This window comes from Bicyclus anynana, chromosome 21, assembly GCF_947172395.1.
Source record: "Bicyclus anynana chromosome 21, ilBicAnyn1.1, whole genome shotgun sequence".
NCBI lineage: Eukaryota > Metazoa > Arthropoda > Insecta > Lepidoptera > Nymphalidae > Bicyclus > Bicyclus anynana.
Genome location: NC_069103.1, coordinates 14,833,970 through 14,855,409, shown reverse-complemented (window position 1 = coordinate 14,855,409; position 21,440 = coordinate 14,833,970). Strand labels below are relative to the sequence as shown.

The following is a 21,440-nucleotide window of genomic DNA, read 5'->3' as shown; positions in this document are numbered from 1 at the left end:
TCTTTGAATATGGTTTGGCATTGAAAGTTACGTATAATCGCGCTCTCAGAATACGCTAGTTTGAATTTCGTATTTTTCGCTTTTTTTGAACTACTTCGACTTAGTTTCAAAAAAATTTCGAACTCACCTCAAGCGAATAGAGTCTTTGAATATGGTTTGGCATTGAAAGTTACGTATAATCGCGCTCTCAGAATACGCTAGTTTGAATTTCGTATTTTTCGCTTTTTTCGAACTACTTCGACTTAGTTTCAAAAAAATTTCGAACTCACCTCAAGCGAATAGAGTCTTTGAATATGGTTTGGCATTGAAAGTTACGTATAATCGCGCTCTCAGAATACGCTAGTTTGAATTTCGTATTTTTCGCTTTTTTCGAACTACTTCGACTTAGTTTCAAAAAAAATTCGAACTCACCTCAAGCGAATAGAGTCTTTGAATATGGTTTGGCATTGAAAGTTACGTATAATCGCGCTCTCAGAATAGGCTAGTTTGAATTTCATAATTTCCCTTTTTTCAAACTACTTCGACTTAGTTTCAAAAAAATTTCGAACTCACCTCACGCGAATAGAGACTTTGAATATGGTTTGGCATTGAAAGTTACGTATAATCGCGCTCTCAGAATACGCTAGTTTGAATTTCGTATTTTTCGCTTTTTTCGAACTACTTCGACTTAGTTTCAAAAAAATTTCGAACTCAACTCAAGCGAATAGAGTCTTTGAATATGGTTTGGCATTGAAAGTTACGCATAATCGCGCTCTCAGAATACGCTAGTTTGAATTTCGTATTTTTCGCTTTTTTCGAACTACTTCGACTTAATTTCAAAAAAAATTCGAACTCAACTCAAGCGAATAGAGTCTTTGAATATGGTTTGGCATTATACGTATTCTGAGAGCGCGATTATACGTAACTTTCAATGTTACGTATAATGTTGTTAATATGTTTCGGCGGAGTGGGGAGAATGAATAAATTTCTACGCTAGATTTATCAACTTTTATTATAACGACTTTCTTTTAAAATTTACAACCTTCTTTACAAATATTAAAAAACCACACTTCGACCTCTCGACCCGAGTCGAGCGGCGCACTTTCGCTTTCCTCAGTTCACTCTGTAACACTATTTACAAAAATACATATTATTTACACTTCACGATCACTCCACGACACAATAAATAGCAGGCAGTTCCTACACCAGCACGGTGAGGCGCTCGGGCGGCGGGTGGCGCGCGGCGGGCGCGGGCGCGGGCGCGGAGGCGGGCGCGGAGGCGGCGGCGGGCGCGGGCGCGGCGGCGGGCGGCGGCTCGGGCGGCGGCAGCGCGCGCTTGGTGAGCTCCTTGTCGCGCGGCGGCGTGTGGTTGCGCGCGTCCGCGTTCTGCGCCTTGTACAGCGAGTGCGCGCGCAGGGGCTCCTCGCGCAGCGGGTTGGCGTAGCGCCGCAGGTTCTCCTCGTTCTGCAGGTTGTTGGACTTCTCCTCGTCGCAGCAGCGGCGCGCGCGCGCGGCGGCGGCGGCGCGGCGCCGGCGCAGCAGCAGCGCGCCGCCCGCGCCCGCGCCCAGCAGCAGCAGCGGCGCGCCGGCCGCCAGCGCCAGCAGCGCGCCGCCGCCGGGCGCGGGCGCGGGCGCGGGCGCGGCGGCGAGCACGCGCAGGCGCAGCGCGGCGGCCAGCAGCGGGTGCGCGGCGAGGCGGCGGCGCGCCACCAGCTCGCTGAGCGCGCGCACGGCGGCCGCCAGCGCGCTCGCGTCTCCGCCCTCCTCCTCTTCGCCGACCCACTGCAGAAATTCATTAAAACATTTCAACTCTCGGTTTACGGAATCAGAATGCAATTTTGGAAATTCCAAGTCTAGAGCGAGATTTCTGCCATAGCCAGAACGACCTCACTGTAGGAACGCTGCGAGTACTGTATACACTGTAGGAGCCAGCTGTGGAGTTCGGCCGGTGGTGTGGTAGATACACAGCGGGAGGAATCATGTCTCCTGCAGATCTTGATTTAAAAACTTTTTTTTTTGTTGTTCAGATAAACCTATCAGTAATAGGGATGATGACAGTTTTTTAAATTGTATATAAATTAAGAGTATGCTAATAGTAAAGCTATTTTGTAAAAGTAACAGGGTATCTGCGATCATTACATTCGGAGCTACAGGGATTTAAAGGGGCATATTTGCGGCGCTGCCGAGGATCCCTGAAGAACGCCCCATACAAAATGGTACGAACTTATGACGTCGTAGGCAATTAATGATCGTTAGATTTGTATGGGCGTTTAAACAAAATTACTAATATCTTTGTTATTGTGTATATGTTTATAGTTCATTTATTAAAAAATGTCACATTTAATGTAAGGAAGCTAAAACTGTATGAATTTTCATCTAATTACGATAAAATATTTTTAGTAGATTTTGAAATTTTATAATCTTATTTATTTTGCAAATATCCAGTCAATCTTTGCTTTTTATGTATAAATTAGTTAACATTGACCTTATGTACCCGAATGTATCATAAAAATCAATATATTCAAATCTAGTCATCATCCCCAATATTCACCCGACTATAAGCTGATTATTTTTATAGATATTTTAGGTTGAATTTGATGATTTTACACGCATTAAATTAGCTATTTATATATATTATATTAGCTATTTATATATATATAGTTAGGTATTTGTGTAAGAAAATCTTTGAATCTTAATTTGACCTACTTCCCGGTATACATTAAGGATATACATATACCACTTAAAACGCTGACATCATCTGTTACGCCGATGATACTGCCTTACTATTCCATGGAATCACTTGGGAAGAAACTTATCGAAATACACAGTCGGGAATATCTGTTTTATGGCTTAGCCACAATTTGCTGACGCTGAATATAGACAAAACAAAATACCAGTGCTTTCATAAAACTACAGCTTCCGGAATAATTCCGGATAATAAGTTCTCTTTCAGACCGCCAAGCGATTTAGCGTTCCGGTACGATGCCGTGTAGAAACCCAAAGGTGTGTGGATTTTCATCCTCCTCCTAACAAGTTAGCCCGCTTCCATCTTAGACTGCATCATCACTTACCATCAGGTGAGATTGTAGTCAAGGGCTAACTTGTAAAGAATAAAAAAAAAAAAAAAAGACCACACATTACATGGGAAAGGGTCATGTTCAATATTTACAATTATACAACTTTTTGTCGACTTGTGATATTTTAAAAACGATTTATTTTCATTACAAATTATATTATAAGCCACTACATTGGCGTGCTTAACGTTAATAAAAATTGTGACAGAAAGCCTTAGTATTGCTTCCATAGCAGTATATCTTGATATGAGCAAAGCGTTTGATTTGGTTGAACACAATACACTGCTCAAGAAACTGGAACATTATGGCATAAGAGGACCAGCACATGATTGGTTTGAATCATATTTAAATGATAGAAAACAATGTGTGGAAATTTGTAACATTGAAGATACTACTAATACAATATTTCTCTCGTGTTATCGAGAAAATAGATTTAGAATACCACAGGGCAGTGTTCTCGGACCCTCACTTTTTCTCCTTTACATTAATGATTTGCCTAATGCTACGAATCATGAATGTATCCTTTTGCAGACGACACCATCCTGTTAATCAAATATAAACAATATCACAATACTGAAAGTGAATTAAAAAGTGCAATAAATTAATTATTATTATTATCATATTATTAAGCCGTAGCGTAATGTAAAGTGTAAGTGGTGCCATCTAGTGCCACTGCACGTAAACGGGTATTATTTCGAGGAAATTATTTATATTAAAAAAAAGCAGTCAAGTACTGACGAGAGCGAGGTCGAGCGCGTCCTCGTCGTCGGGCGCCACGTCGCAGAGCAGCGTCAGCGGCGGCGCGGGCGGCTCGCGCGCGGCCAGCGCCGCCGCCAGCGCGCGCCGCAGCGCCCCGCACGCGCGCTCCACGTGCGCGCCCGCCAGCAGCCGCTCGCGCGCCAGCCGCAGCTCGGCGCGCGCGCAGCCCGGCGGCGGCGGCCCGCGCGCGCCCGGCCAGCACGCGGCGGGCGCGGGCAGCGCCGGCGGCTCCACGCGCCGCCCCGCCACGCGCCGGCACTCGCCCGGCGCCGCGCACGGCGCGCGCAGGCACAGCGCGGGCGCGGCCGGCACACACACCTCGTCCGCGCGGCACGGCGCCGCCGCGGGCGCCAGGCAGTCGGCCAGCCCGCACCACAGCCGCGTGCACGTCGGCGCGCCCGCCGCGCAGCGGCACGCGTTGCAGCCCCACCACCACGTGCCGTTGTCCGCGCCGCACGCGCCCGGCGCCGCCGCTGCCGCGCCGCCCTCCGCGCCCAGCCCCGCCAGCAGCTCCAGGCAGCCGCGCGCCGCCCGGCCCTGCGCGGGGCACACGCAGCGCGGCGCGCCGCCGCCGGGCGCCGGCAGACACTGCGCGGGCGGCGGGCAGGCGGGCTCGCAGGCCGGCTCGCCGCAGTCGGCGCCCGCCCAGCCCGGCGCGCACTCGCAGGCCCACCAGCCGTCGCCGCCGACGCAGCGCGCGCCGTGGCGGCACGGCTGGGACGCGCAGCCCGGCGCCGCGCGCTCGCAGCGGGCGCCCTCCCAGCCGGCGCGGCAGACGCAGGCCCAGGCGCCGTCGCGCGCCACGCACGAGCCGCCGTGCAGGCACGAGCAGGCGGCGGCGGGCGCGGCGGGCGCGGCGATCGCGTCGCACGCGGCGCCGGCGCGGCCGGGCGGGCAGGCGCAGTGCGGCGCGGGCTCGCCGACGCAGGAGCCGCCGTGCGCGCAGGCGGGCTCGCACGGCGGCTCGAGGCGCGAGGAGCAGGTGGCGTCGGTCCAGCCGGCGGCGCAGGCGCAGACGGGGCCGGCGGGGCCCGGCACACAGGAGCCGTTGTTGCGGCACGGGCTGGACGCGCACACGTCCGGCTCTGTGGACAGAGGGAGGCTGGAGTGCTGCGGGCGGGCGCGCTGTCGCTGTCGAGGACGCGGACACTCACGCTCGCGGGCGGCGCGCTGCGTGCAGTTCTTGCCGGTCCAGCCGGGCGCGCAGTGGCAGTAGTAGTCGCTCTGCGCGGTGTAGCACGGCGCGCCGTTGCCGCACGGCGCGTCGGCGCAGTGGTCGCGGTCGTCCTGCGCACACACACACAGTCAGCGCCTGCGACTGTGCACTCGCGCACGCCGCACGCGACAGTCGCTCACGAAACGCAAGAATATTCCAACAGAAACGCACCAAAAACGACGCTCTCTGCGTTGTCAATGTAAATGAGGAATGGTTCTGTTATATGCACGTAAGTATTTTAAGGATTTTATTGGCTGATAAATACTAGCCATAAGCTAATTCGTACAAAAAAATAATTGGCACACGTATATATATATCTATTAGAACTACAAACCACCATATAAACAAACAAGACTTCACTTTTTTTTCGTTGTCGGTTTGGCGTGAAATGCCCCGTATTCTAAGTTCTATAATCTATAGAGTTCAGCACCCACTTAGATATCATTTCTTTTGTTGGCATAATCGATAACGACACACATCTGTGATATAGAATTTGGCTCCCATTTTCACATCATCATCGATATTTTGATGAGATAGTAAGATAGTACAGATTAAACATGCAAACATATACGTGAAACTAATAAATACATAGCGTTCAAAAACTCGCAAAAATTAGTTAGTGGTGGAATTAGTTAGCGTGTACAAGCACTCATAGACACTCACCGGGCAGTAGCGTCCCGCGCAGGAGGGCAGCTAGAAGCAGAGGTTAGTGGTTAGTCGTTGTGGTTAGTGGTTAGTGGTTAGCGGTGGTCAGTTCGGTCGCAGCGTTCGCGGCACGCACCTCGCAGTCGGCGCCGGAGAAGCCCACGGGGCAGATGCAGCGGTAGGCGTCCAGCAGGTCCACGCACTCGCCGCCGTGCCGGCACGGGCGCGCCGCGCAGTCGTCCACGTCGCGCGCGCACGTGCGCCCCGCGTACCCCGCGGCGCACGCGCAGTGGAAGTCGTCCACCAGGTCGATGCACGTGGCGCCGTGCAGGCACTGGCCGGCGCAGTCGTCCACGTTGAGCTCGCAGTCGCGGCCCGTCCAGCCGGCCAGGCAGGCGCACGCGTAGCCGCCCGCCGTATTGTTGCAGGCGGCGGCGTTGACGCACGGGCCCAGCTCGCCCGCCGCGCACTCGTCCACGTCGTCAGCGCACGCGGGCCCGCGCCAGCCCGCCGCGCACTCGCATGCGAAGGCGTCCAGCGCGTCGCGGCACGTGGCGCCGTTGCGGCACGGCGCGCTGGCGCAGTCGTCGGCGTCCACGTCGCAGCGCGCGCCCGCCCAGCCGCGCTCGCAGGCGCACGCGAAGCCGCCGGGCGCGCCGGGCGCCAGCGCGCAGGCGCCGTGCGCGCAGGGCTGCGGCGCGCACGGGTTGTCCACGCGCTCGCAGTCGGCGCCCGAGAAGCCGTCGGCGCACGTGCACAGGTACTGGTCGGGCGCCGTGTTCTCGCAGGTGCCGCCGTGGCGACACGGCTCGTGCGTGCCGCAGTAGTTGAGGTCCTGGTCGCACAGGATGCCGCCCCAGTTGGTGTCGCACGTGCAGTCCCACGAGGAGCCGTTGCAGTAGCCGTGCTTGCAGCCGGGGTAGGGCGTGCACTGCGCGCACAGCTCGCCGCGCCAGCCGGGCCGGCACGCGCACTCGCCGGGCGCGTCGCAGCGCCCGTGCGCCGGGTGGCAGCCCGCCTTGCACTGGGGCCGCTCGCAGTTGTCGCCCTGCCAGCCGGGCAGGCAGCGCTTGCCGCCCGCCGGCGTGCAGGAGTAGTGGCCGAACTTGTCGTCGCGCGCGCGGCAGAACGTGGTGCAGGTGGAGTTGTAGTAGTTGGGCTGGCACGTGACGCGCACGCGGTACGCCACGGACGCGGCGGCGCCCGCGTGCCGCAGCGCGTGCCACTCGGCGCCCGGCTCCACGATGCCCGACCACCACGCCTCCTCGATGAGGCCGGCGTCGTCGGCGGGCTCGGCGGCGCTCGCGTCGTCGAAGGCCTGCAGGATGAGCGTGAAGGAGCGCGTCCAGCGGAAGGAGAAGGGCAGCGCCAGCGTGTAGAGCGGGTCGGCCAGCGTGAAGGAGTCGGTGCCCAGCACGGGCGAGGCGGCGCGGCCGAAGGAGCAGGCGCCGGGCGCGGCGGCCGACTGGTACTCCTTGAGGCACAGCGTGAAGCGCGTGCGACACGGCTGCGCGCAGGCGGCGGCGGCGGCGGCGGCGCCCGGCGCACCGGCGGCGTCCGCGGCGCCGCAGCACGCGCCCGACGCCAGCTGCAGCCGGTAATTGGAGAACTCGAGAACTTGCAGCTCGAACACGCCCGCCCCCGCCGCGCGCTGCAACAAACAACGCATGGTTTATTTTTTGATTGTGTAAGTGGTCGTTTTGGACGAACGCAGAAGCATCGTCTGATGGAGCCCGAAGTAGAAGCAGAAGAGACAGACGACGACAGAGGGCGTCACATCTTCGCCGGCGAAGACGTTGTGTAGCTTGTGTATTTCGTCATAATCGTCAGGACCGTAAAGGACGTATTTCGGGCGTACATCAACAATGGCGTTGAGTGCGGGGGTGTAGTTCAAAGCCTCAACCACTAGTTTCTTGGGGTGGATGGTGTCTGGCAGCCCTCTCAAAATAATATTTCTGTGTGTGATCTCAAAATATTTCTATTAAACTGAAAAGCGAGAAATAACATCGAATGTGTTACATTCTGATCAGTTTTAAGGCGGTGCCAAGCCCAAGGCGTAGTAATATTATAATATTAAGGGAATACCCAACACAACTGAAAACGTTACGTAACGTAACGGTTGTCTGCTTTGATACTGGAACTGTGGAGCTGTCAGATATAAACAGTAAATAACCGCTTTGATAGTGCAATGATGTCATGTTGTTTATTTATAAGTATTGTAGACGTAATAATCGTATTGAGTCTTGCAATATGTCAACTGTAAGCTTATTTTATGCTTAATTTATCTGTATTAAGTTGCCTTTGATCTAGTTCATGGTTTTCTAGATTTTGTATAAAAAATGTGTCTGGCCGCAATTTAACAGGCAACCTATTTGCAATGTGTCACTGTGTTATCACTAATAAATAACGGATTGTTGAAGTAAAAACTTGGCGATGGTAGAATTGTAGAAGCTTTATTATATTATATATAATTATAATATTTAATATTTTAAGTACAATATACTTAAAATATTAAATATTATTTATTATTTTGATTAAATAAGTCTTTATGTATTAATTAAGAAAGTGTAAATGAAAATACAAACAAATATGAATGTTTATGACAAACTTCAAAGGTTAGGTCTCCAACGATGACGTCACGAGTAATGTTCTATTAAACTGAAACTCAAACAACATTACGGGGAACATAATAAGTCATTTACATTTATTATTATTTTCGTGTTTTATATTGATGATTATTTTGTTTCGATAATTCTTCATTATTTAAAGTAAAACTTGAAATGTAATTAACCAATATTTTAAAAGAGCAATTGTTAAGCGAACTGGCGGTAGAGTCTTTAAAATTACAAGTAATATTGTTCAAGTAAAGTAAAAATAAAGTAATAAATCATTTATTTATTTTTTAAAATACCTTGATAATAAATAAAACTTAAATAACATAATTAATAATTCTTAATAAAATAAAATTGAATTAAGGTCAGTTATTTAGTCAGTTAGATCGGCACAGTTTATTTAAATTTTCATTCAATGGTCTCATCGGCCATTTTTTGAATAATTAATATCAGGTTTATTACATAAATCTATATGTATTTAAGTTACAAGGCCAAACTATTTTGCTCCAAATTGATCGGTTGGTGAACCAGCTCTGTTTGTGTATGAAAATGCGAAACTGACGGACTAACCCGACTGACGATCTTAGCTGAACCAATCTTACTTAAGTAACAAAAGATATTTGTGACTAAAATTCTGTTCCAACAATTACTCGAAAAGAATCATTATTAGCGAAATTTGGGTTTTAAGATTACTCCTCTCTTTTTTCTTTTCATATTTTATTTAGTTAGACCAACAAATGTTTTCACACGCGCGTGAGATGACAATTGATGGATTGTTTCACGGTCGGGTGTATGACACCACGGTTATTTGCAAACCCCTTGTTTTTATGAATAGCAATTACTAAGCTTTAGTGAGTAACTGTAAACTTTTGGAAAGGCACGAACAATAATGAAGGTATATATGTATTTCTAATACCGGCTCTTAGGCCTAGTTCGGACTACTTTAGTATTTTACGAGTACAAACAATTTCTGGGCGGTAAATTTAAAAATTGTTCGTACTCGACTACAATACTAAAAAAGTAGTCCGAACTAGGCATTAGACCAGTAGAGTAGCGTCGCGGGCGCGCGGCAAAAGATCTCAACGCGCGCCGGGCTCGCTCACACTTGTACACAAATGTAAAGTCTATCCGATGAGTCTCTTTCCTCTAAAGCACCGGGGGGAGGTACAAATCGACATATGACCGTCAAATTAGAATAAACAATAATTTAATCGTAAATGTAAAATTAGTACAAGTAACACTTTCAAAGGATAAAAAAATCGTTTTACTAACGATAACAATTATGGGGGGACAGATGAAATGGGTTGATACCAACGGACAGTAAATTCTTTGATTATATGATATCTTTATCGTAAGTGTAAAAGGTTTTGATATTTTGTAGCGCAATTAATATAGAGTAATATATTAACGTGAGGTATAAAAAAATAATATTGTTAACGAAATTTCAAACGTAAACGTAAACGTAACGTCTAAACGTAATAAAATTTCTTGAATTAAGTCAGAAAAAATGTTGCAATAAAATGATCAAATTCCCAATTTTATGTTAACTTTCTATGTATGTATATTCTCTTGTGTAATTTGGTTTTTGTTGGTATCCAGCGGTTAAAGATCGATTTGTTTTGAATTATCTATTGACAACAACGTCAACAAACGTATTAATAATTATAGTGGAAAAAAATCCATTATAATCCTTAAAAAGAGAGGATGATGTATCTAACCATTAAAGAAATTGAATAATACGTAGAAACGGTAATGATAAAATAGTTTCATTGGAATTGATAGTGATTTCAATAGAAAATGGCGACGACGACGATAGATACGACGACATACAGCAGCGTACGTCGCCGGTCATCGTGACTCGTTGTTAGCAAGTCGCAAAACAACCGTCATCTGATAGTTGATGAGTGTCTCGCTCCTACGACAGCAGCGCCGCCGCGCGCGTGGGAACCCCGCGAGAGAGCGACCCGCCGTGACACCTCGTCGTACGAACAAATCACGAGGTGGACGTGCGCAATTCATTAGTTTACATAGTTCGAGCGGTTTAGCGCCGAGCGAGTGTCGGTGCGCTTTTAATTGGAGGAGCGCGCGCCTGGGAGCGGAAGCGGCGGCGCCCCGCGCGCGCCGGAAGCGGTTTCCCTGCGGCGCCGGCGCGGCGCGGGCGGACGAGCACACGCCTTCGCGGCGCAGCGGGAAGAGCTGCCGACGCAGCCGCCCGACCTCGACAGCGTCCGCCCGAAGGGAACGGGAAGACAACGGTGAGCTGAAGCTGCCTTCTGTGGGGGAGGAGGAGGATAGCGATGGCATCATCTAAACACACTCGCTGATGCCGAAGAGTATCCACGGGGAGCGCCCAGGGAATTCCCGGCGAGCACTTGCTTTAACCGCTTTGATAGTGCAATAATGCTTAGAATTTACTGTAGCCACTAATTCTTTATTTATTTTAGTATGTTACGTTAATTCACTTACGTAAGGCGACCAATCTATACTAATATTATAAAGCGGAAGAGTTTGTTTGTTTGTTTGTTTGTTTGTTTGTTTGTTTGAACGCGCTAATCTCAGGAACTACTGGTCCGATTTGAAAAATAATTTCTGGGATAGATAGCCCATTTATCGAGGAAGGCTATAGGCTATATTATGTTTTAAAAAGCGCGACCACACACGATCCACCGCCTTCCTCGTCCAGCAACTTTCCACCACCTTCTTGATGTCGTCGGACCATCTAGCTGGTGAGCGTCCTACACTACGCTTACTGGTACGCGGTCTCCACTTTCTGTTCTGTTCTGCGGCAGGTATGGCCCGCCCACTGTCACTTCAGTTTGCTAATCCTTTGGGCTACATCGATTATTTTCGTTCTCCTACGGATTTCCTCGTTCCGGATTATGTCCTTCAGAGAAACTCTTAATATAGCCCTCTTCATAACTCGCTGAGCCACTTTATATTTGTGAATAAAGACAATTGTCAGTGATTGTGGACACACATGCACATTTGTCCGCCTGAGTTTTGATGCGCTAGTGCCTTATCTCTAGTATAAAATAGTTATAGTAGTTGCGTAATGGTCATTTCACTACAAGTACCTACAAATACGTAATAATAATAATACAAGGAAAATCAGAAAGGTCCTTTGTTCTGTTTGTGAATCAAGCAATCTGCAGACAGCGTGGTGGACTTAAGCCTTCCCCTCTCATTCTGAGAGGAGATTTGTGCTCAACAGTGCAGTATCTAAATGCAAAAAATCATCTAGCAACTTTATCGGAATAACAGATAAATATTATAACTTCAGCAACAAGATTTTTATACTTACTTAAGTATAAAAATCTTTTAAACAATAAAATTAAACTGACTTCAAAATCACTATGAATAATACAATACATACAAAACACGGTACATACATAATACATACAAAACACGGTGAATACAAAATCACAGTAGCACATACCATGTGTTTTTTCGCTTTTTAGGTTACTTTGTGATTTTGTGATTTTGTGATTTTTTTCTGTTTTTAGTGTGTCCTAGCATAGTGAGCGATAGCGACACAGAAAAAGAATTTTTGAAATCGGTGAAGAAATTATGAAGTTAAGTTAGTTATGAGGTAACAAACACGAAAAAAAATTAAGAAAAAATATGCGTTAGAAATGGTAACTCTTACTTTCAAAATCTAGTCTGCTGTATAAGTAGTTAAATTTAATCAATCAAAATAAATAAGTTTTTACGCATTACGATTTTACACACTCTGTTCTTTCGTTATTACGTATTATGGTGTTAGCAAACAAAAACCATCAAAAACAACCATTAAATCCACTTTGAAGTAACGTTTACTTACATTTCTTGAAAAAAAGGTAAACATTTTTTTTTCGAAATCGGTACATCTTTGCCTGGTCTACCCCAAAATTATTTTTTAGCTAATGATCCCTCCTATCACTCCATAAAGGAAATACGTGGCAATCTATTGCAAATATATTTTTTAAGCTAAAAAAATCACTATGTTTTAAAAATTACGATTTTTCACTTATTCCGGTTTAAGTACATTTACTGCCATTTTTCAACATATTTAAATTTTTAATATGTCGTCGGATAGCTAATAAAACACACTTGTTTTTAAACTGCTATGCAGATAAAGTTGCTAGTTATTTTTTGATATTTATTCATAAAAATTTTGTTTGTCTGGCAGTCAGTCTGCACGTCTTATTTTCGACCGCTAACTTAATCAAAATCAACCTTGACACGTTTTATCGTGCAATTAAACAGGAGGTGATGAAATAGGGGCTGAAAGTACTCTACTAGTTGAAAGACTTCCTTAACAAATTGACTCACAATCAGGGACCAAAAAGCGTCCTCAATGCACTCATTTCAATGCAATTCACTCACACCCAAAACTTGGTTTTAACTTTTGGGTGGACTTTTCAAGTAGTCGCATTGCAAATACAACCTTAAAAGGTAAATTGTTAACAACATCTAAATGATTCTCAATCAATTTATTAATTTAATTTATGTTTTATTTATAACAATTGCTTTATGAGATAATAAATTTCCATTGTTGTTCTCCTGAAAAATCTGCATAGATTATTATTTAAGCGCATACATTTATTAAGAGTAAACTCTATGTTAAGTTGCCAAGTGGCTAAAGGATTTTCCTATGCCTAGCGAGCGAGTGGTGACAACTGCCTCGACTCGAGCAGTCACGCGAGAGAAAAATAATTCCGAGTTCAAAATGTTTTAATTTTTACTAATAAATATTCTACATAAATCACATACATATTATCGAAATCTATACTAATATTATAAAGAGGTAAAGTTTGTAAGTTTGTAAGTTTGTAAGTTTGTAAGTTTGTAAGTTTGTAACAATTTTTTGAAATGGGGTAATCTTCGGAACTACTGGACCGATTTTAAAAATTCTTTCACCAGTAGAATGCTTCGTTATCGGGGAGTGCTATAGGCTATATTTTATATTTCTATCATATATAACTACTGAGATATCGCGGGTTTTCTCTTACAGGTCAGACCGAAAAACTTACTTATTCGCATGCGCTGCCTCAACCATTGCGTATAACTGAAATAAATGTATGGAGGCTTTTTGAACCTTTAAAAGTTCTACAAAAAAGTCCGCGACACCATATATCTATCTTTTATATTTTAGCAGATATAGTACCTTTAGTACTTTAATAAATTATTTAAATTTTAAATTAAGGTTTACGTCATTATTTACACAACTAAACTTAAATCCTTATCAAAATAAATTATTCAATAATCACAAGGATATTATAGAGATAAGATTTGCCCTTTACAGTATGTTAATTAGTTATATAGTTTCGGAGATAATACAAAATTTCTGAAAGTCGCAGAAATGCCGCTATATGACGCCCCGCGGTTTCAATTACGTGGTTCCCGTTCCCGTGTGAATATGAGAACCAAACATAGCCTATGACACTCGCAAATAATGTAGCTTTCTATTGGTAAAAGAATTTTCCAAATCGGTCCAGTAGATCCAGAGATTACCCCCGACAACCACACAAACTTTACCTCTTTATAGTATTAGCATAGAAGTCGCTTGGGAAATTATAGTCTTTTGGTCATTGCACCACGCACAAAAGGCTGGACCAATTTTGCTGAGGGTAGGGATAGGATAGGGGTAGGGAAGGGGTAGGATAGAGGTAGGGTAGTGTAAGTGTAGGGTAGGGTAGGGTAGGGTAGGGTACGGATAAGGTAGGGGTAGTGTAGGGTAGGGGTAAGGTAGAGGTAGGGGAAGGACATGGAACGTATAGGGTAGGGGAGGAGTAGGATAGGGGTAGGGTAGGGGTAGATTAGGGTCAGGGTAGGGTAGGGTATGGATAGGTTACGGGTAGGGTTAGGGTAGGGGTAAGGTGGGGGGAGGGTAGGGTTAGCGTTAGCGGTAGGGTAGCAGTAAGGTAGGGGTAGGGTAGGGTAGGGTAGGGTTGGGTAGGTTTACGAGCAGGGTAAGGTAGAGGTAGAGAAGTTTACATCAATTTTTACGCAGACGAAGTCGCGGGCGTCCGCTAGTATTATATCAAGAGGTATTCATTATTTAGTTACTAAATTATAGGACACAAATGAAGAAGATCGACTTAAGGCTTTTGTTTAAAAAAAAATAAAAACATTGAATCTAACTCTAATATTAAGAGCAATAATGTCTTTTTATCACTAAGTAATTTCAAAAAATATATCTATCTATATTTCAAATTGCATTAAAATGCATTTTGATAGATAGATAGAAACGACTCCCCTTAAAGGGCAATAAGAGGCAAAAATATACTGAATTGGGGTCGACCAACACTGCGGTTACTAGTGCGGAGTCGCCATTCCAACACCTTGATACTCCAACAACCGTCGGCTCTTCGAACTATGTGCCCGCCCATTGCTACTTCAGCTTCGCGACTTATTGAGCTGCAGGTATGTCAGTAAGGGTAGTAAACTACTCGAATAACTAGGTTAAATAATAATAATAATAAAATCGAGATATCTCGTATAATCGTCAGCATAGATGTCGGAGTCTAAAACAGTAACAACTGGGGTACCGCAGGGAAGTATATTAGGCCCACTGCTGTTTGTTACTTGGTGATCCTTAAATTTCATTAGAAAATGACATAAATTATACTTTAAGTTATATTATTAATTGTTTGACACAATTTAATTATTAATCTTGACAAAACGAAAATTATGACATATGCAAATAGACGTAAGAAGTAGTCGACTCATATAAAATTTAATATAAACAATATTAATTTCGTGTAGTACATGGGATGAGGGTCCGAAATATATCGATATCAATTAATAAAAACGCTGTCGGCCATTTTGTGACGTCACTAACACACTTGATGTAGTAAATAAACGTCGAACTAATGTTATATTAAATGTAATCTAATATTTTTGTCAAACTCTACATGGTATAGTGACTTATGTATGTCTGTCATGGCTGACAGGCATTTTGGCTCGTATTTTCAAAAACATATTTAAAAACTAAAATTTTCATGTAATCACGTCTCAAAAAACTATGAAAAAATATTCACTCTAGTAGAACGATAATGAACTTTAATTTAAGATCATTTAAAAAAGTGTCAACTAACCAATTACAATTAGACATTAATTATTTACGTGTATATAAGAAATTTTCGGAATCAACAGACACAATTTTTTAGGTCTTAATATTGATAACGAATCGAATTGGAGGAAAAACAAAGACAATTTATGTTTAAAGCTAAATCGATTTTCGTATGCTTTGTATAATACGTTGTCCAAGGTAGTTAACAAGTCAGCAGTAATTGTAGCATACAATGCATTCGTAAAAGCTACTATACGATAAGGAATTATTTTCTGGGGTAAGGAATTATTATCTTTTAATTCACTATGACCGAGACAGAGTTTTTAAAGTCGAAAAGAAATGTATACGATTCATATGCCGTTTAAAGCCCACAGATTCCTGCAAGCCATATTTTGATACATTTAAAATTGTAACTTGTCCATGTTTATACATTTAATGAAGTTTTAGTATTTGTCAAATTACATAAACAACTGTTTAAATAAGTTTTCAGATAAATAACGGAGGAAAGATAAAGTCTGCTTCAATCACCATAGAACTGCATTATACGACAATAGCATTTTTCATATGGTACCTCTAATTTATAACAAATTACCAGGAAAATTAGCTGATACAAACTTTAGTATTGCTATATATAAAATTGAAATAAAAGAACTATTCCTAAAAATCGGTATTAAACTATCAAAGATTATTTAAATGACAAAAGTAATTGATTGTAGATTTTGTTACCGGACATAATAATTATTATAGTTTTAATCATGTAGTATTAGTTAGTTATTAAATTTTAACATGATAACTTTACTTCGAAGAACAATATTATAACCTTTGTAACTATTAGTGTACCACTTACTTTAGCTTTTAGTTTATTTAATAAATAATTTAATTTAGTTTAATATTTTGAAATTTGCATGCTTTTTTTGTAGCAAATTGTATGCTTCTTCATTTGTACCCAGCTCTTGTTATATTTATAATTTGCAAATAAAGAAATTTGAATTTGAATTACTTATTCGCGATTAAGTACATTTATGCAGCCATTTTTCAACATTTTCAATTTTGATATACGTCGTTTGATAGCTAATATAACACAACTGTGTACTAAGCTTCAAAAAATCCCAGGTATTTTTTTTTAAATGAATATGAAACAGATAAAATTAAAATTTTCAGATTCTCTTAATTATCATTCGAAAACGGCACGACACTTCTGTTCTTTTTGTATTAATATTATGTAATAGGTATTACTAATCTAAAGACACCATAAACAACTATTAAATCCGAATTGAAGTAGAGTAAACATTTCTTGAAAAAATCGGTACATAAACTTAAAACAATTTGATAGTGTTACTATCAATAACCCTTTAGGGATCGCTTTAATTCCAGTGACCCTGTATAAGTTAAACTTGGGTAAATCTGCTTCAGAACCACGTTGACGTCGACGTTGTTATTGTCACACTTGTCCGCTTTACCGAGATGTGGCAAAGGTTACAGAAGCTTGATACAACCTTGTTCACTGTTCCACAGACGTACGGTGTGAGTCGTCGAGCGAATACAGTTCTCGCTATTGAAAGATTGACTAGGACTATTTTTCTTAAAAACCTAGTTCACGTTTAAGGATTGTAGCAACTGTCTATGTTTCTATACAAAGAGTAAGCACTCCACTATCTACGTGAAGAAGTTTAGTTGAATATTTGTAGGGATTTTTAGCATTACTTTTGTTTTTTAGAGCATTACATTGTGTTTTTACTGCACTTCCCCAAGATAGAAGGTAATAGTCAAGAAGAGTCTGGCATAATTATTAAATGTAGTTTTATTAAGGTTGACGCTTTGATTCGTCACTTAATTTTTCAATAATTATACCAGTGACTTTTCTGACTTATTTGGAAAGGAAAACAATGTGTGATCTAAAAGAGAGGATGTTATCAATTTGAATCCCAAGATATTTAATGACGACGACGAGGATCTGACGAATTTGATCACAAGTACACTGAGCCCTTGCGGGGTGATTTGCGTGTGTTATGCCGCAGCAGTGAATCTTAAGAATACAGCCATTGGTTTTTTGTGGCAGAAGCAGAAATCATGCTGAAGCAGGCATAAATTATTTAAGGAAATCTCTTTAAACATCGTGATTTCTCTCGGCGTGTTTCAATTGATAACAATACTCGTATCTTAGTCATTACCATTAAGTACTTTCAGAATGTGAATTTAAATATTTATATACGTTAATGTTTCTAATATTATAAAAGCTAAATTCAGTAAGTTCGTAAAATATTGAGGTTTAAATTTTTTAAAATAGATTTTGAAACGTATTGTTTGTAACCTATATTTACCACTGTCATCAGTGTCTGTCCCTTTGCGTTTTGTTTACATCTTTAAATGTAATGTAAATATTAAACGCATTTCCTTAAACACATAATAAGTAAATAACTAACTAACTTTGACCGTGATTATTATATAGGGTTTTGCCTCGTTGAGATTAAGTATAAAGGTATTGTTAAATATTAATTAGAAGCAGGGATCACTAATAAATCTATTTAATCTAATTCTTTCATATTATGCATTGACGTTATTGTCGTGATTTTTGGTGATCTGAAGTTAATATTCTTTTACAATTTACAAAGAAGGAATTCTCACTATCCTTATAATCTTTTTACAAAAATCTGATAATTTTCTTTACCACCATATTATATTACAGTGACCATAATATCAATATTAAAAATCTTCTATATTTTAAACTAGCGGACCAACTTTGTCCATCCTTTCGATCGATCTTTCGATAATCCGGCCCTCTTGCAAAATCCGATCTTAGCAGAAGTCTACTAACTGTGAACTCCCTGCCAAATTTCGTCTTTGCACGTCAATGGTGTTCGAGATTTCGTTCGTTTTCGTTTCGTTGAGAGACCTTTTGCATTTATATATTGTAATATTAAGATAACGTTGATCGACTAAACGTCTAAACCTATGTTTTGTCACTTTACTTCATGTCAAGTGACAAAGACAACGTTTTTGAATAAGCTTACTATCAACAGCAGGCATTAGTGCAATAGGGCCTTGGATTACCTATAAGAGGTGGTTTACATATATAGTGCTCGAATATTACCAGTGCATTAGTTAGCCATAATATCATCATAGGATCAAAATTTGTTTCATTTCCTAGTTTGCCGATTTAATTGAAGTAATTGCTTTATTGACAAGTGTTCTTATTGCTTGGTTACTTATCTACTTTCAAATTCCTCAATTTTAACTATACATAAGTTACAATAAATATTGATAAGTATTTAACATAAGTCCGGTTCATTTTCAATTGCTTTACCATTGACTCCGAGCAAATTCTCAAAGATGAGAAAGCTAAACATGTAGCATTTGCTCTTTCCGGTTTTTAGAATTACAATACCAGCGTTATTATTACATTAACATGAATATTCTTCATCTGACGTGCGAGTTACGACTGTCAGAGAACTGTTTTGTCCAGCGCTCCTTCTTAGCATTCAGCGTGAATACAAAGCTCATCATTTCGAATTCTAATGAATTCCAGTCGAGCAGATTCACATGAACCGTCCGAATGTGCCGTGGAAACTAGTTTAGCTTTGTTATTTATTGCAGCTAATTTAATATTGACGATTACTAATAATATTATATTCGACTACGACTGGTTCCCTAAAGTGTTTCATTTTATTACGAGTCTCATACTAATCGGTCATCTTATTCTTTATTGAGGCCGATGATTTTATCAAAAAAGTTCAACTTTAGTTACACTAAATTACTAACTACTACTCGTAAAATGATAGTTAGTATTAAACATTTTTCACAGTTTTGGCGTTATATTTGTTAGTCTTCTAGAACTTACGAGTGAAACGGGTTTACGTTGTCGGGTGTCGGGTACGGTGTTTTAAAGCTTTCATTTTCACTTTGGCTGTTTGGATCTTCAACTGCTTAGCATGCATACATTCCTAGAGTCCCCGCCGGGACTGCACGATGAGAATTCAAATTCCAAATCGATTCGAGTCGCTTAAGAACTAGGGAACATTTGGGCGAACGATATTATATTAAAGTATGCGCAGGTCGTTTACGAAACGAAAACTTCCAGGTTCCACATTTAGGTGTAAAGATGGGAGGAATAGTAGAAATCGAGATCGAGCGCTCCGGCGGCACGTACTTGCAGGGTGCAGGCGAGGGCGAGGGCGAGCAGCAGCGGCGCGGGCCGCGGGCTGCGCGCGCGCATGGGGTCAGCGAGGGTCCGGCGCGGCGCGCGCGCTCGCCCGCCCGCCGCGCGGCATGCCCCGCACACTGGGCCGCAGTCACTCACAGCACAGCACGCACGGCGCGGCGTCCTGGCGCAGCAGGTCGCACGTGTGGTCGGCGCGGGGCTCGGGCCGGGACTGCCGCGCCCGCCATCTCCCGACACTGTCGCTGCCCGCCTGCCCTCGCGCCGGACGCCGGCCGCACCGCTGCCGTGATTTATACTCGATTCGAAGGATTCATTTGTCTCGAGCGCTATGATGCTGTAGCGAGCAGTCTCGCTAATACAACATTGATCCTTTAGTAGTGTAGCTCTAGCCGATAACTAATCCTAATTAATCCTAATTAATAATATAATTAATAGAAATGTACATGTATTATAAGTGCTTGCAACAAACGGGCGCTTAGCAGTGGTAGGTTGGTACCTGCATGTCTCAAGTTAATATTAGTTTATTACTTTGTAAATTATGTCCTAATTGTTTTTCCTGCCATTATTCTAAATGTTTATAAAGGTGTGTAAGCCTGTACAAACAAATGACCATAGCATGTTAGCAATAAGAAATATTTATAAGTCTATTGTTCTAACAACACTGTTACAATATATTATATAATAAAGACATTTAAAAATCAAATCAATCCTAATTAATAAAGAGTTACTAAAAATATTTTTTTTGTTTACTAAGTAACTAAGAACTAAAGTTTTATTTTATTAAAAACTTTGAATCGTCAACACTGACGGTTGTTATTTAATTAGAGATATGGCCGTGCTGCCCTCTCCAAGTTTTCTAATACCTCAGAAAATACTATTTTCTTTAGTAAAAATATTAAAGACCGGCGGTGAAAGTAGGCATCCTTGTCATACACATACACATGATTTTACTTTAACTTCGTTTGTAAATTCTACACGTAAATACTTTTACTTAGTTTTGTACGAGTATCATTCATCAGAATACAACAGTCGAAACAACGATTCCGCAGGATACTGAGTATTTTCACACAGATTCAGTCAAAAGCTGTTTCTCTATCAATAAACAGATGTTTACGCTTGCAAATTCTTATAGGTATCTCATAAGAGCATTATGAATTCCTAAAGCAATCTCTATATTCTATATCGAATTGTGCGTAGGTACCTACGACGGTATACGATTGATGAATTTATTAATGCCCAAGATGCAGGAACAATTGGATCGACTTTTACCTTTACTGAAATAATAAATATTACAAACAAATCAAGGCTAATGAATTGTTGTGGTTGAATATTTGACTATTATTTTTTCGTGAAATAATTCTGAACTTGTGTATTAGTGAAGCTTAAAAATTAGGTAAGTATTATTCCAGCTTCCGTTTTGCAGTGGTATGCGCGGGGGATTTACAAGACGGAGGTCCACGGTATGATCCCCGGCTGGGCCGATTGAGGTTTTCTTAATTCGTTTAAGTCTGGCTGGTGTTTACAGGTGAGATTGTAGTGAAGAGCTAACTTGTAAATAGTAAATAAAAGATTTTGACAAATTAGTCCTTAACTAGCTGCCCTGTGGGCAAGTGGCACGTCACCCTATTGCAAATATCACGACACCCGTTATCGCCGGGGGTGAATACGCGCAGCGCAAGAGGTGTGAATTGCTTCTCTTGCATGCCCCAGGGCGGCGCGGGGTGGTGCGGGGTGGCACGGGGTAGCATGGGGCGGCGCGGGGCGGAGCGGGGCAGCTGTCCGAGCTAACGATGATAATCTAAATATAAACTATTCCCATCCTAAAATCATAAACGCGAAAGTAAGTCTGTCCGTTACCTGTACCTTTGTTGTTTTTACGATTAAACCACTGAATTGATTTTGATATATGTACCTAACTAAAAAAAAAGCCTTTGATAATATT

General features: G+C 42.8%; 1 protein-coding gene across 1 annotated transcript; it reads right to left on the bottom strand.

Moving 5' to 3' along the window:
* Positions 1-972: 972 nt before the first annotated feature.
* LOC112049380 (protein serrate) lies at positions 973-19,886 on the bottom strand. Its single transcript, XM_052888048.1, has 5 exons — positions 19,487-19,886; positions 5,810-7,324; positions 4,967-5,099; positions 3,792-4,897; positions 973-1,761 (listed from the first exon to the last, which is right to left on the bottom strand). The coding sequence occupies exons 1-5, from the start codon at positions 19,550-19,552 to the stop codon at positions 1,180-1,182; spliced, it is 3,402 nt and encodes a 1,133-aa protein (XP_052744008.1). The 5' UTR covers positions 19,553-19,886; the 3' UTR covers positions 973-1,179.
* Between the last annotated feature and the right edge of the window lie 1,554 nt (positions 19,887-21,440).